At 42.1% G+C, this 13,966-nt stretch overlaps 1 protein-coding gene across 12 annotated transcripts in view; it reads right to left on the reverse strand.

Annotated features, from left to right (window-relative positions):
* The window catches only part of Ptprt (protein tyrosine phosphatase receptor type T), a 1,076,931-nt gene that overhangs the window by 184,797 nt on the left and 878,168 nt on the right, over positions 1-13,966 (reverse strand). For 6 of the 12 annotated variants that reach the window (XM_076930176.1, XM_076930175.1, XM_076930170.1 and 3 more), the window contains exon 14: positions 2,843-2,899. The exons of the other annotated variants lie outside the window; for them this stretch is intronic. In XM_076930176.1, the coding sequence (XP_076786291.1) occupies positions 2,843-2,899 (57 nt within the window). The remainder of the gene's footprint in view (positions 1-2,842; positions 2,900-13,966) is intronic. 12 annotated transcript variants of the gene reach the window in all.

The raw sequence follows: 13,966 nt of genomic DNA on the forward strand, positions 1-13,966 counted from the left end.
TGCATATCTCCATGCTGGAGCTGCTATGGAAACAGCCATCTGAATGTATAGTCTGATATCCTCATCATTCAGACCCAGGCGGTTATTATTTACATCAGGTATTATTGCCACCAGGGAATGGACATTAACAAAAGCCATTGAAAGGGGCAGCCTGCTCTGAGGGGGGAAAAAAAAAAAATCTCACAGCACCTCACCTATCAAGCAAAGCTGGGAAACGGGTAGAAATAAATGGAGCGCAATAAAATAAACCTGTCAGAGAAGGAACATTCAGACGCCTCGGAAGGCGAGAGGTAAGAACAAATGTGCCCGATATGGGATTGGCTCTGTTTAAAGAAAACATAATCTCACTGCTTGACTTGAATAGAGCCCAGAGAACAATGGCAGCATACATGGAATTGCTCATACACACTCCAGGGAGGCACTGTTTCTCCATAAATCCTGTTGGGGACAGTGGTGAGAGTCACTTTCCACTTGTCATCTGTCTGCATGCTCCCCTGTGTCTGTTTGTGACTTCTGCCTCTCGAGGGAGGGTAGGTCTTGTGGGCCTGTTCTAGAGAAGGGTGGTAACTGGCATTTTGTGAAGACCTACTATGCACTGCCAATGTTCAGGGCATTCCTTGGGGTTATTAAATTGAATCTTTAATAGGACAGCATGAAGTAACCACGATACTTGGTTTCATAGGTAAAATAAACCTACCTAGTATGTACTGTTTCTATAATCAAGGGGTGGCTGAGAGAAGATGCTCACAGGGTTGCCAGGGACACAGTGAAATGTGGAGCTTTAGAGCAATACAAAAACGGGGCCAAAACAGGCCCACAGTGGATGTTACTGAGATTCTGTCCAAATCTCCTTTAGTTGATTGACGTATTTACTCCCAGCTACTGTAGATACTGGCTGTAAATGGCTCATAGATACCTCCTACTTTGGAGAAGGAATCCATTTCTCTAGAAGGCTGTGCAATATTCATGTCAACCCATGGTAATTAGCACCTGGGTCTAACCTGTGGAACAATTCCCATTCCCAAGACATCCCGGGCTCTGACTCACTCAGGCTACACACTGTTCTTTGTTCTTTCCTATCTCTTTCTCCTTTTTCTCTAAGTGTATCTCTCAATGAACAAACAATATGCACATGAACCTTCATCATAGGGTCAGGGAGATACTTTGGGAAGTGGGTAAAACTAATAGGCCTCATTTTATCCTTGTCTGCTATATTTGATTTCCCATCACTATAGACTGACCAGCCAGTGATCTCAACAGGCAAAACCTTCCTTGAGAACAATGGTGGGTAAATATGTGAAATCTCCTTCCACCAGTTAGAAGGGGATCCCGAGGAAAAAGAGGCATGGCTTCAGGTTACCTTCCGTCTCCATGTATTGAATGGGCATTGGCTTCTGCATCTTTTGAATAACGGTGTCTATTTATCTGTAATGAACTTTACCTATGCTGCTTTTGAAGAAAAAATGGCTCTCATTTACACCAAGCAAATACTTACACTAGGTTGGACACGTCTATTCCAGCTTCTTTGACATTTAGTATCTTGTTTAGCTTAGAGTGCAATTTCAGAAGAATCTGAATATGCAGAGTCCGTAATGGCAATAATGTTCCCTAAGAAGCAAGTATTATTATTCCTTCTTAACAGAAAGGAAATATAGGCCTAGTCACAATTAAAGGATGTATTGGGGTCAATGGTAGAGCTGGAGTTGTAGTCAAACCTACCCATTTCTTAAAAACAGATCTGTTAGGTCAGCTCTCTCCCACCCACAGGCCACAACTCAGCTGTCATTTGTGTGGTGTGTGTGTGTGTACATGTATGTGTGTGTGTGCATGTGTGTGTGTGGTGTGTGTATGTATCTGTGTGTCTGTGTGGTATATGTGTATGTATGTGTATGTGTGGATGTTTGTGCATGTATGTGTGTGTGTGTGTGTGGGGTATGTGTGTATGTGTCTGCATGTATGTATGGTGTGTATGTATGTGTGTGTATATGTGTATGTCTGTATGACTGTGTGCGTAGTGTGTATGTATATATGGGTATATGTTTGTATGTGTATGGTGTGTACATGTATATGTCTCTCTATGTGTGGTGTGTATGTATGTGCCAGTGTGTAGTGTGTGTGTATGTGTGTATATGTGTATGTCTTTGTGTGTATGTGTGTATGCATGTATGTCTGTGTGTGTACATGTGTGTGTGTGGTATGTATGTATGTGCACGTGTGTGTGTTCTGTGTGTATGTGTGCATGTCTCTATGTATGTGTATCTCTCTGTATGTATGCTTTCTGTGTATCTATGTGGGTTATGTGTGTATGTATAGTGTATGTGTATATGTGTGTCTTTTTGTGTGTTTGGTGTGTATATGTATGTGTGTGTATATGTCTGTATAAATGTGGCATGTGTATGTGTGTATTTATGTATGTGGTATGTATATGTAGTGTGTGTGTATGTATGTGTTGTGTGTGCATGTTTTGAATATCACATGCATCTCTCCTTAGCATTAGGGGAAATTAGACATTTATTTTTAGAGTCTTTTGATCAATTCTAAGACATCAGAATTTGTCTCTTTTGCTTGTTATTGTATCCCTCAATATTTAGAACAATGCCTGGTACATAGTAGGTATTTGTTAAACCTTGGTAAATGGGGTAATGGATGAATAGAGGGATGTATGAATAGGTAGGTGGAGGAAATGGTAGTTAGATGGATGAATGGGTGAGTGGGCAGGTAGTGGGTGGGAAGATGTGATGAAGGAACTGTCAGTTCAGCTCTGGTACATCTGGCCTGGAGAACCCTCAGAGCATGGGCCATTGCCAATTCCCTCCCTCTTGCCCAGGGCTCTGGTGATCACCTGTGGTGAGGAGGCAGAGTGGAGTCCCCGGGGTCACCTGGGCGCTGCCCATTGGTGCTGACCACAAGGAAGCCAATCCCCAGGCAGCATGCAGAAGAGAAGGAGAGAAAGAAACACACATGAAAACGTGTGGTACAATGAGTAAGACCGTAACTCTTGTGGCTCTAAAGAGCTCGCACTGAACAAGAGAACACCACGATTTACCAAAACTGAGGCTGAAATAGATTTTTATAAATGAGAAAAGAGTAAGCATCACCATTTATCAACCACCCATGACATACCAGGTACTCTGCCAAGTACCTTGTGTACAGTGTTCCTAAGAAATGGGACAACCAGAAAGGTCGGTGGTATTACAAATGGACCTGTCACTTCCCCTGTCAAACTGCATACCCCGCCAGTCTTTCTTTTCTTTGTAAATGGTGCACCACCCACACAGCTTCTCTTTGTAGAAACCTGGGTTACTACCCTTCACCCCTATTAGTAAGGGTGCCTACCTTCTACCTTTCTTCTAGCCAACTTCCCATTTATCACTGGTTACCAGCTCTTACTGATTCTACTCCAGACACACTCTTCAAGATTTTCTCCTCTCTCCAGTCTCATTTGCACTTTCTCTGGCCACCCATTTACCCAGCCTTATGTGGGCTCACCGCCTCCGTTCTTATTTCCCTCCCACCAAGTTTCTGCCATTTGAGCGAAACACACCATAGCCCTCACTGTCTTCAAAAGTAAATCTCAAACTCCTTGATAGTCACAGACCATTGTAATGAGTTTACTGTTTTCCTTGGAAGATTCATTCCTCCCCACCTTTTTCTCTGCTCTGCTGCCAGCATGTTAACCTGTTCCCATGATGAACAGCTCCTCTGTCTTGTCTATAAAGCATGCCTGGGTGTTATGGTTTGTATATGCTTGGCCCAGGGAGTGTCACTATTAGAAGGTGTGGCCCTGTTGGAATAGTTGTGGCCTTGCTGGAATAGGTGTGTCACTGTGGGTGTAGGCTTTAAGACCCTCATCCTAGCTGCCTGGAAGCCAGTATTCTGCTAGCAGACTTCAGATGTAGAACTCTCAGCTCCTTCTGCACCATGCCTGCCTGGATGCTGCCATGTTCTCTCCTTGATGATAATGAACTGAACCTCTGAACCTATAAGCTAGCCCCAATTAAATGTCCTTATGAGTTGCCTTGGTCATGGTGTCTGTTCCCAGCAGTCATTAGTATGGCATGTATTCCTTCCTGCTTCTTCCTCTGGCAGACACTGCTAACCTTTCAAGAGTCAATTTGGAACTTCCCTCAAGGGTCTGGCATCCACAGTGGATGTGCATCTTCTGTCTTCCCATAACATCCTAATATTCCCTTCTCGTTGCAGCAACGTTATATTGCGAGTGGGTGCCTTCTCCTTAACTTTGTAGTCTCCTTGAAGGTAGATGCTCTGCCTCATTGATGGATGCATTTCTGTGGCCTTCCATTGTACCTGGCACATAGTAGGTACTCAAGAAATATTTGTTGTGTAAATTAATAAATCACTGAAGAAATAGTGACTCAGAATTTTTTTTATAAGTTGTTCAAGGTCATAAAAACAGCAAACACCAGCGGCTATATTTAAAGCCTAGTTTGTCTATCTTTAATGTCCCTCCAAGTGTCTAAAGAAAGGGACACAAAATCCCAGCAAGTGTTACACCCTTAGTCATAGACGACAATGTTCCCCAGTCATTTATCAGCAAAACTGCATAAGACCCTTATGCAGAATGTTGAGAGTGATGGGCTGTCCCAGACTAAATAATAAATAAAAATATACATCATTTCAAAAATGATACAAGGGGCAAGCTTGATCAATAATTGACGAGTATAAAAGTTAACCACCCATGCACAGTGATCATAACTCTCCTTCCTGAAAGAATGATGTTTTGTCCTTCCCAAAGCACTTCTTAAGTCAGTGGTCAGTTTATGAACCAAGTCTGGTTATCTATGCTGTTTCTTGTGTGAGTATAAAATCAGAATGATTCTTAGATTTTTTTTCAGTGGTTGAGAAAATATGATTAGTATTTGGTGCTGTGGTATTCTAGTTAGCTTTAACTGTCAACTTTGGCATGGCAGCTGAGAAGGGAGTCTCAAGTGAGGGCTTGTTCAGATTAGAACAGCCTACAAGCATGTCTGTGGGGGTGGAGTGTCTTGATTGCTATAGATGTAGGAGACCCAGCCCTCCACAGGCAGCACCATCTTTAGGAAGGTGGTCCTGGGCTGTATCAGAATGGTGGCTAAGCACTAACCTGTGAGCCTGCTAGCAAGCAGTATTTCTTCTGTGATTTCTGCTTCAAGTTCCTGCTTTGGCTTTCCACCATGATGAACTTTAACCTATAAGCTGAGACAAACCCCTGCCCCAACTTGCTTTTGGCCAGAGTGTTTTTTATCACAGCAAAGAGATAAAACCATAACATATATGAACATTATGTCATTATAGGCACTCAAATCTTTTATCCCCAGAGTTTTACTTTAGTATAAATGTACTTGTAAGTATCTCTATGATTGCTTTTTTGTATATTTTGGTGACAAAGCTGGTAAGTATGAGAAATGCCTTGAGGCCTACAAAATTGAAAATACTCACTACTTCACCTTTTATAGGAAAGTTTGCTAACCTCTGTTCTAAGTGACTACTTTCTATGAGTCTATTTTCATCCCTGCCCTATGAGGCAGGTAAGACAAGGCCCTGATGACCTCACATTCAGTAAAAGAAACAAAAGGCTTGGGGGAGACCTGACTCATTCTCTTACATAGGCTCCTTCAGCAGCCTCCTAACTATTCATCCTGAAGCCTGGCTCCTGCCTCAGTCCATCTTCTCCATCCACTATCTAGGCTGCAGCTAGGGTGCTCCCCTGTAACAGGGGTCTGCTTAAGTACTCCCATCCAGGACTCTCACTGTCTCAGGAGGGGGAAGGAGAAAGAGATAGAGGGAAAGACAGAGAGAGAACTACCATGAGGCTATATTTAGGGCTAAGTGGCTTTGCATGGTACTCCTGTTTCTCTTTTGAAAAAAAAAATATTTTTACTATTTTAAATTACTTGTTTATATGGGGTGGGGTGGGGTCTGTGTGCACAAGTGTAGATGCCCTTGGTGGCCAGAGGCATCACATCCCCTTGGCTCTGACACTGAAGGTGGTTATAGGCCACCTGATGTGGGTGCTGGGACTCAGTAAGAGAGCAAGTAGGCTTGCTTAATGCTGAAGCATGTGTCCAAACTCAGAGTTTTTTTTTTCCACCCCAGGACTGCTCCTAGCCATCCCTGCACTCATGCTAGCCACCCTTCCTCTGAGGATCCCATTTCTTTCACTTGAAACCTTCTTGCCAACCCTAATACCATTCTCTGTGATAATTTTCTCTCCTGTTTCAAAGCTTTGTTTTGTGCCCATACACACTGAGAAAGCTTCTTCTATGGTTTTTTTGTTTGCTTGTTTGTTTTGAATTTCTCTCCTTGCTCCACTGGCATGGCAGGATCATCTTTGTCTTAGCCACCTTTCAGTATATTGGTGTGTGTTTGTTAGCTCTTCCAGTGCCCACTATTTGCCAAGTGTTTATTACAAGTGGGGTACTACACAGAGCATTTGGTACGCACTGCTTGGCTACGTTCTTATATTAGGTCAGGGAAATACGTGGCATTGGTGTTATCAGTCTGTGCATGCTGGCGTTGAGTTAAATCCCTTTCCCTGCCTAGAATCTAATGCTATACAAACCCAAAGAAGAACTTAGTAACTTCTAGAGAATACGGGGCCACATAACAATATGAAATTTCACTTAATAAACAAATAATGCAAGCTAACTGTGTTCATAAAATCCTGGCTCAGTATTTTCCATTTACCAGTCATGTCACTTGGAAAACCACATGTACTTCTAAGTCAGCCTCTTTACCCAAATAGTGGAAATAACGATGGGCATCTCATAAAATATTTTTTTTTTAAGGAAAACAGCATACATCTTAATTTAGCTGGCAGAGCCCAGAAGAGGCCCCTCACTTTGCCCTCCAGGGATACAGCTCTGCAGGAAAGATCTGCTAGCAAGGATAAGAACACAGGGACAAAATGGTACTTCTTCTGTGAGTGGAGAAAGAGAAGAGAGGTGTGGCTTATGGATCTCAGTGGAGCAGGGAGATGGAAACAGGAGCTGTATATAGAACCAGAAATAACACTGCTCATCAGTCCTGCTCACTTCTGAGATATATAGACGAGACCAAGCCACCTTGAAGTTAGACTGTATCAGGTAGTAGTTCTTATCAAGGGCGTGGAATGGTAACATTAGTCATGCCTAAGTGAGATATTTAAGATCCAGGTTGCCACCTATGGGGGTTTTTATTCCCCTGTAGTAATCAACTATGTTCTAGATGACATAGCAAAACAAACAAACAAACAAGCAAATAAACAAATGAAAAACACCCAAGCATTTATGGTATGAAGCTGCTGAGCTTTGGATTTAATTTATTATTGAAACAAAGCTTATCTTATCCTGACTAACGCATTTGAAGAAGAGGTGGAAACATCTTCCTTTCTCCTGAATCACCTGATTTCCCCATGTGGCGGCTTATAACTGAAGGGTTTGAGATTTGTATCTCTTTGCACAGGATCTGCTTGGGGCATTTATGTACATAAGCAACCATGGATGACAATTTGTGAGCAAGTAAAGAAATAGGAGGCCAGAACATGGAGTGACTCTGACTTTTTCGTCTCTTGAAAAGCAATGAATGCCAAGTATAGAGAGATACTGCTGGGCTACAGATGGCCCTGGAGTGGACAAGCTTGAAGACAAGATAATTTCTTAGCTTCAATATGAAGAGAAGAGAGCTGAGAGCCCCTGGAGCCATGCCATTTTCTGCTCCAGATTTCAAGTCTTAACTTAAATACCCCTGAAGAGATACAAAGCCTGTTACAACCCTGGAACAAACAAACAAACAAACAAACAAAACAACTCATCAATCATTATTAGAAAGCAGGTATGGGGAAAAGTTGGATAGATACATAAAAGATAAGCAATCCTACCAGTGCTCCAAGTATTATCTTAGCTAGTGCATAATAGGAGCAGAATTCAATAGTGATATGGAGTTAGCTCTAAGTAGTGCTCCTGGAAACTTTATGCTTGTTATACTTCTGAGCCTACACAAGTTCATTTTCTGAGTAGAGACAATGACAGTGGCCAACATTTATTCATCATCTGATAAGCGGTACACTTTAGTTATGTCATCATATTGTAACCTCACATCAGCACACCTCTACACAGCCAGTCCTAGGAGGAATTAGCTGCTCCACAACAGCCAGTTGTAGGATTGAAGTTTGTCCTCCTGGAGAGAGACTAGTTATCGTTCAACAAGAAAATGAAAATCATAAACCCCAGGAAGTTCCTGAAACAAGATCCATAGGGCTCCCTCTCCAAAGTTACAAGAGCTGTACCACTTACTTGCTTGTTGAGGGGCAGGGGGAGAAGGATATTCTGACCAGCACCATACAGACAGCACCAGGGATAGAGCTTTCATGAGTTATCATCCATGCAAGAGGTGAGCCTCTTAGTGGTGCAACTGCTTTTGAGTCACCCATACTTGCGTTGGTTATTGCAATAAACTCACTGGCTTACTAACTAAGCTCAATTTGTATTGAATGGTTTCTTTGATATGCAACTGGTACTCTGAAGTGAAAGGGTGTTGGCTTGGTTTTTGGAGACCTTCGTTGCCCCAATTGAAAGCCCAATGATGGGACTTAAATTCTCTTTATTTCCAACCTGTATCTCTACCCTACTCCAAATTTTCTCCAACTATGCCTCCTAATTCTAAATTATCTTCTCTTCCCTTTAAGAGAGACACAAATCCTTTGGAAGCACAGTTTTGAGCTAAAGCCAACCATGGTATCTAAAGGTCTGTACCAGATAATTCTTCCTTCTAGTTGAGAGAAACTGTTTAAAACTTCACAGGTATGTGCTTGGAGGACAGGAGTCAGTGCTAGTTTTCCTGGGCTCTGTTGCACAAGCTTTTGCCTTCTTGACTGGGATGTAAAGAAGGTGTGTATGGAAGGATGCAATTTGAGTTTAGTCTGAAGAGGAAGAGGAAAGAGGAAAAGAAGACCAGAGAAACATGCCAGCTGTTGCATCAAGACAAATACTAAAGAAATGTTTGGGGTTTTTTCAAGACCTTTAGGTTATTTTATGGTGTTCTTTGTGGTGTAATCTTTCATCTTCTCGTACACCCCTCAGGAAAAGCTGTATTATTCCATTTGGCATTTTAGGATCTAGCTGGAAACAGGGCAAGTAAAGAGTGGTAAAGGTCAAGGAGACTTTGTTTTATTTTTCAAGCCCAAGCCCAGAAATATTCACCCTTAGTCTCAACTAGGGAAGAACGGCATTGCTGTGCCTCAACCCTCCAAATTCATATCTTCAACTTCTTCCTACACAGTTTGAAAGAGTTTAAAGACCGAACAGCAGCCAAGATTTTCTTACTGTGCTCTGTAACTTCAGATTTCCCTCTTATAACTGATACTACATTATGTTGCTATTCAGCTACCATAATTAGGTTTGGGAGTGCGTGTTCTTGGGTCTCTTCTGATACTACTGGGAAAATTTGAAGAGGGGAACAGTCCCATGTCAAATACTAATAAATAGATGAAGGAAATCTTAGACATGGGGAAGATATATATATATATATATATATATATATATATATATATAATATATATATAATTTCTGTGTAAGATTTTTGTTTAAGCACATAATCTTTAGCTATCAAGTGCTAAAAGCCAAGGGCAGCATCATGCCTGCACCCTTTCAGCTTCTCCACTTTGCTTTTAATCTGAGTCTATCTAACAAAGGGCAGATACATAGAACTGGATGAGAAATTACTACAGTCTGGCCTGTGGCCTTCTACAGACACCCAAGATCTATATAGGATTGCAGCTTTAGTAAAGATCTGTATGGTCAACGGAAGGATGGAAGTCCCTTGTTTATAATATATCCTATGTTTGGGTGAATGATAGAATTAGTGATATCTGCTTCAAAAATGATGCAGTAGCGTCTGAGATGGTAAGTTCCTTGTCCCACATCAAGTTACTAGATAGGATACCAGATATATCAGATATGTCTGATTCTCGTGATTTCAAGCAAACTTTTGAAACCAGGTGTCTCTGATTCTCATGACTTCAAGCAAACTTCTCCAGGATGCTTCATGAAAGAGAACATTTTAAGTAGAGTTAGACCAGCATGGCCGGCAATTTAGTACCCAGACAATACCATTTTTACCTCTCTCTTGGCTTCTTGTACCACATGTGGCTTGTTCTTCTATGGATAAAGAAGCTATGAACATATCACTCTTTTACCTCCACAGGGCTCCAGTCTTAGCATCTGCAAAATGGAGGTGTCTCTCTAAAGAAGGGCCATTTATTGTCACTGTCAGTTCCTGTAGCAGTGAGGGTCCATTATGGAGAGAGGGAAAAGAAATGCTGGATGACAGCTCACTTCAGGCTTAGACTTGCAAAAGGCTAGCAGGTTTACAAAAGGCCATTGCCCATGCCTCTTGCCTGTTGAAGTTGGACAATAGTTTTAGACCATCTCTAATGGACAAGACGGAGCTGTTGGTGACACTGGCCCCATATCTCATGCTTCATTATTCTGAGGCTTCACTTTCAGCACCTACTCCAAGGGGGGTACTTTAATGGGATCGTTAGAGTGTTTACTAGATTAAAACTGTGGCTGTCTTCTGCAAAGCAACTCTGCAAATGGCTTTATGGGTTTCCGGATTTATTTTGTCTCAATGACTCGGCTCAGTTTGCAAATCAAATCAAAGCTGATTTTTCTAACTGCCATTCCAGCACACCCAGCAGGAGTCTGCCGAGCCAGCTGCATTCTCCTAAAGGCTGGTACCAATGGCGGGAGTGTTATTGCCTTCTGGCAGTTAGAGTGGTTACAACCAACTGCTGGAAGACTGGAAGATGGGCAAGTGTGGACCTGTTGACCCTATTTGAGCAAGGGATCAGGAGAATGGGTCAGAGGAAGTCAATTTTTTTTCTAAAAGGAGAAAAGCTAGATAGGACTATGCAGCTTCGAGGATTGATTAGCAGGCATTTTAAGAAGCCAAATGCACAGTGCTCTTTCCAGTTAAGTATCTGAAAGAGAGAGGAACTCCTGGCAGTCGGTGTGTCCAAAGGTAGAAGAAGCTCCCTGAGGGCATAGTGAAATTCTTGTCCACACAAAACACAAATAGAGACCAACCTGCTATTTTGCTAGTGGGGGTTGTAGATTACAGAGTTGTTCCCCTATTACACTTTATCCTCTGGGAGCACAGTCCTGGTATAGAGTTTACACTTTAAAAAGAGTGGGTTTGGAAGAATAATAACTTAGGAGCCCTCTATATACTCATCTATCCAAAGGATCCATTCATTCATGGAAGTACCTATCTATCCATCTGACCACTGACCCAACAAAGCACCATCCATCCATCCATCCATCCATCCATCCATCCATCTGCATATTTGTTCAGCAAATTTTACTGAGCATCAGTATGTGCTAAGATCTCCAGTCATAGTGATCATCAAAATAGACACATCACTTGGCATTCAGCAGGACGGTAAATATTAATCATACAGACAAGGATATACATGCTTATCAGCTGAGATGAGTACTACAACCAAAGTGGAAATTTTGTGTATGACTGACTGTTACTTTGTGGTCAGGACAGTCTTCTTTAGGAAGTAGACGTCGGGCACCAAAAAAATGTTGGGGTCCACACTAGCCCCACGTTGGGGCGGCCACTGTATCCCGGCCCAAGCTGCCACTCCGGTCCGCGGGTCGGGGTTCAGCAAGAGCAAGAGTGAGGACGGACTCGAAGAATGCAGACCAGACAGAGTGTAATTCAATCCCGTTTATTCTTCAGTCTAAGTCCTAAGTCTTGAGTTCCTAGTGCCTAGTCCCTAGCTCCTAGTCTCTCCAAGTTCCAAGTTACTTCTTCCAAGTTCTCTTCCAAGTGCCTGCTACCTGTTTTCTCTCTGCTGCGTCTGGTCCTCTCCTCTGTGTCTCCCTAATGTCTGCTGTGTCTGATTCTCTCTAGAGCCAAGTGTCTTCTACCTAATGTCTGGTGTGTCTGATGTCTGCCTCTGCCTTTTATATATCTTACTTCTAAGCCACACCTCTAAGTCACACCTTTAATCATGCCCTTAGGTCTTGTCTCTAAATCTGATCTCTACACTTCTAAGTCATACTCTTAAGTCACACACCTTTAATCTCACGAACCTTTAATCTCAAGGTATCTAAACCAAGATTATCGGAGTGTGCTCAGCTGTTGTTGGCTATTGTAATCCAAGTCACATGTCAGGGTATATGGCTCAAGATGGCTGCAAAGCTGATAGCCGCTTTCTGTTAAAAGTCGGCCCCCAACAAACAACAACTTAAAAACAACAACAAACAGCAACTTAAAAATGCCTGTATGTTAAGCCAATTCTTATGATGGCCAAATACATATGGTGGTTCATGATGAAAAAAAAAAAGGCCCTGAGGTTGAAAGTAAGTTCATATAGTTCAAGAGTTTTAACAAAGGTACACAAGCACTGTCTCTTGCCTTGCAAGCATGAAGCCCTGAGTTGAGATCCCCACAATCTATGATCAAAAGCGATGTCCAGTGGTGTTCAGATGTAATCCCAGTCTTGGTGATGTAGATGATGGAGACAGGTGGATCCCTAGATGCTTGTGAGACAGCTATACTGACTTATATGGAAAAGTTTCAGGCCAATGAGAGCTCTTGTCTCAAACAAAAGGTGAAAGGTAATTGAGAATTGGCTCTTTAAGTTGTTCTTTGATTCTCACACATGTACCATGCATATGTACATCCTCCACACTTGTGTGAATACATGTGTACTCCCACCCCTCCACACACACAAATAAATAAGTAACTAAGTAAATAAATGGTGTTTGTTTTTTAAAGCTAGGAAGACTCAGTAGGTAAAGGGACTTGCTTTGTCCTTTGACTATTTGCTTTTAAGTCAAACAACTTGAATTTGATCCCCAGAACCCACATGGTAGATGAAGAGAAAAATTCCTACAAATAGTCCTCTGATCTTAATACACGCTCTGTGACATGTTAGGTCTACCCTACATACTATCAAACAAACAAACAAGCAAATGTGATTTTAAAAATTAATTGAGCAAAGACTATGTGTTGGGGTGCAGTGGGTGGGAGGAGAGAAGCCTGAATGAGGCTTAAGGGGAAGCAGGGTTCATACAATGCAGGAAGGAAAGGATGGTGGTGAAGAGAAAGTAGTGTGAGGTTCAGAAGGGTAGAAAGCAGGCCCAGGAGAGTTACTGGGTCAGCAGGGTCTTTGGATGAATACAACATCAAATTTTTAAAGAGGAACTGTCTCTTATACTTCTGCAATTGAGCACCACGATCAGAGACTATGTTCTACCTAGGCTCTTCTGCCCTAACTCAAAGGGCATGCATTCAGCTACTCGGATGTCTCTTTCAGCAGCTGCAGGTGGAACTGCCCTTCACAATCAAGGCTGATACTTCTTCTATGATAATGGTTGTTTTATCTCTTATTTGAACTTCAGTCCCTCTGAGTTCTAAGTATCTCATTCCAAGTCCCACACACTCCCTAGGAAAGCCAAAGACAACTTAAAATTAAATTAGCCCATTGACTATTTCGCACATGTGAAATGCACTCTGATTACTCACTTGTCCTTTCCTCTATTGTCTCCCTCCCATCTCAAAACCCCTCTTAGAACAGTTTCTTTCCAAGACTCATGAAATTTCAGTTGATCTTGTGACCTATTTAGTTTTACTAGGGTCACCTGTATGTTCACTGGATTGGAACTGCCCACTGGAGCCTAGTGGGTCATTTGAAAACACAATTGAAGGCAATGGCTCCCCTTCCCCTTAACTTCTCAATAGCAACAAATTGTTCTACAGTGAAAGTTAGCTGCCCCACCATCCTTCTCCATCCATGTCTGATTATCCATCAGCCTGTTCTTGTGTGAACCCAATGAAGGCACACATTTAAAGTGATCATATCTGCTCCTGGTTTTCTACCGCCCTCCTTTTAAAGTCTTGTTTAAAAACTAAAACAATGTTTATTTACACATTATTGCTGTTTTTCTCCCCACAGTTCTGAGCAGGTCTA

This window comes from Arvicanthis niloticus, chromosome 2, assembly GCF_011762505.2.
Source record: "Arvicanthis niloticus isolate mArvNil1 chromosome 2, mArvNil1.pat.X, whole genome shotgun sequence".
In the NCBI taxonomy this organism is placed as follows: Eukaryota; Metazoa; Chordata; class Mammalia; order Rodentia; family Muridae; genus Arvicanthis; species Arvicanthis niloticus.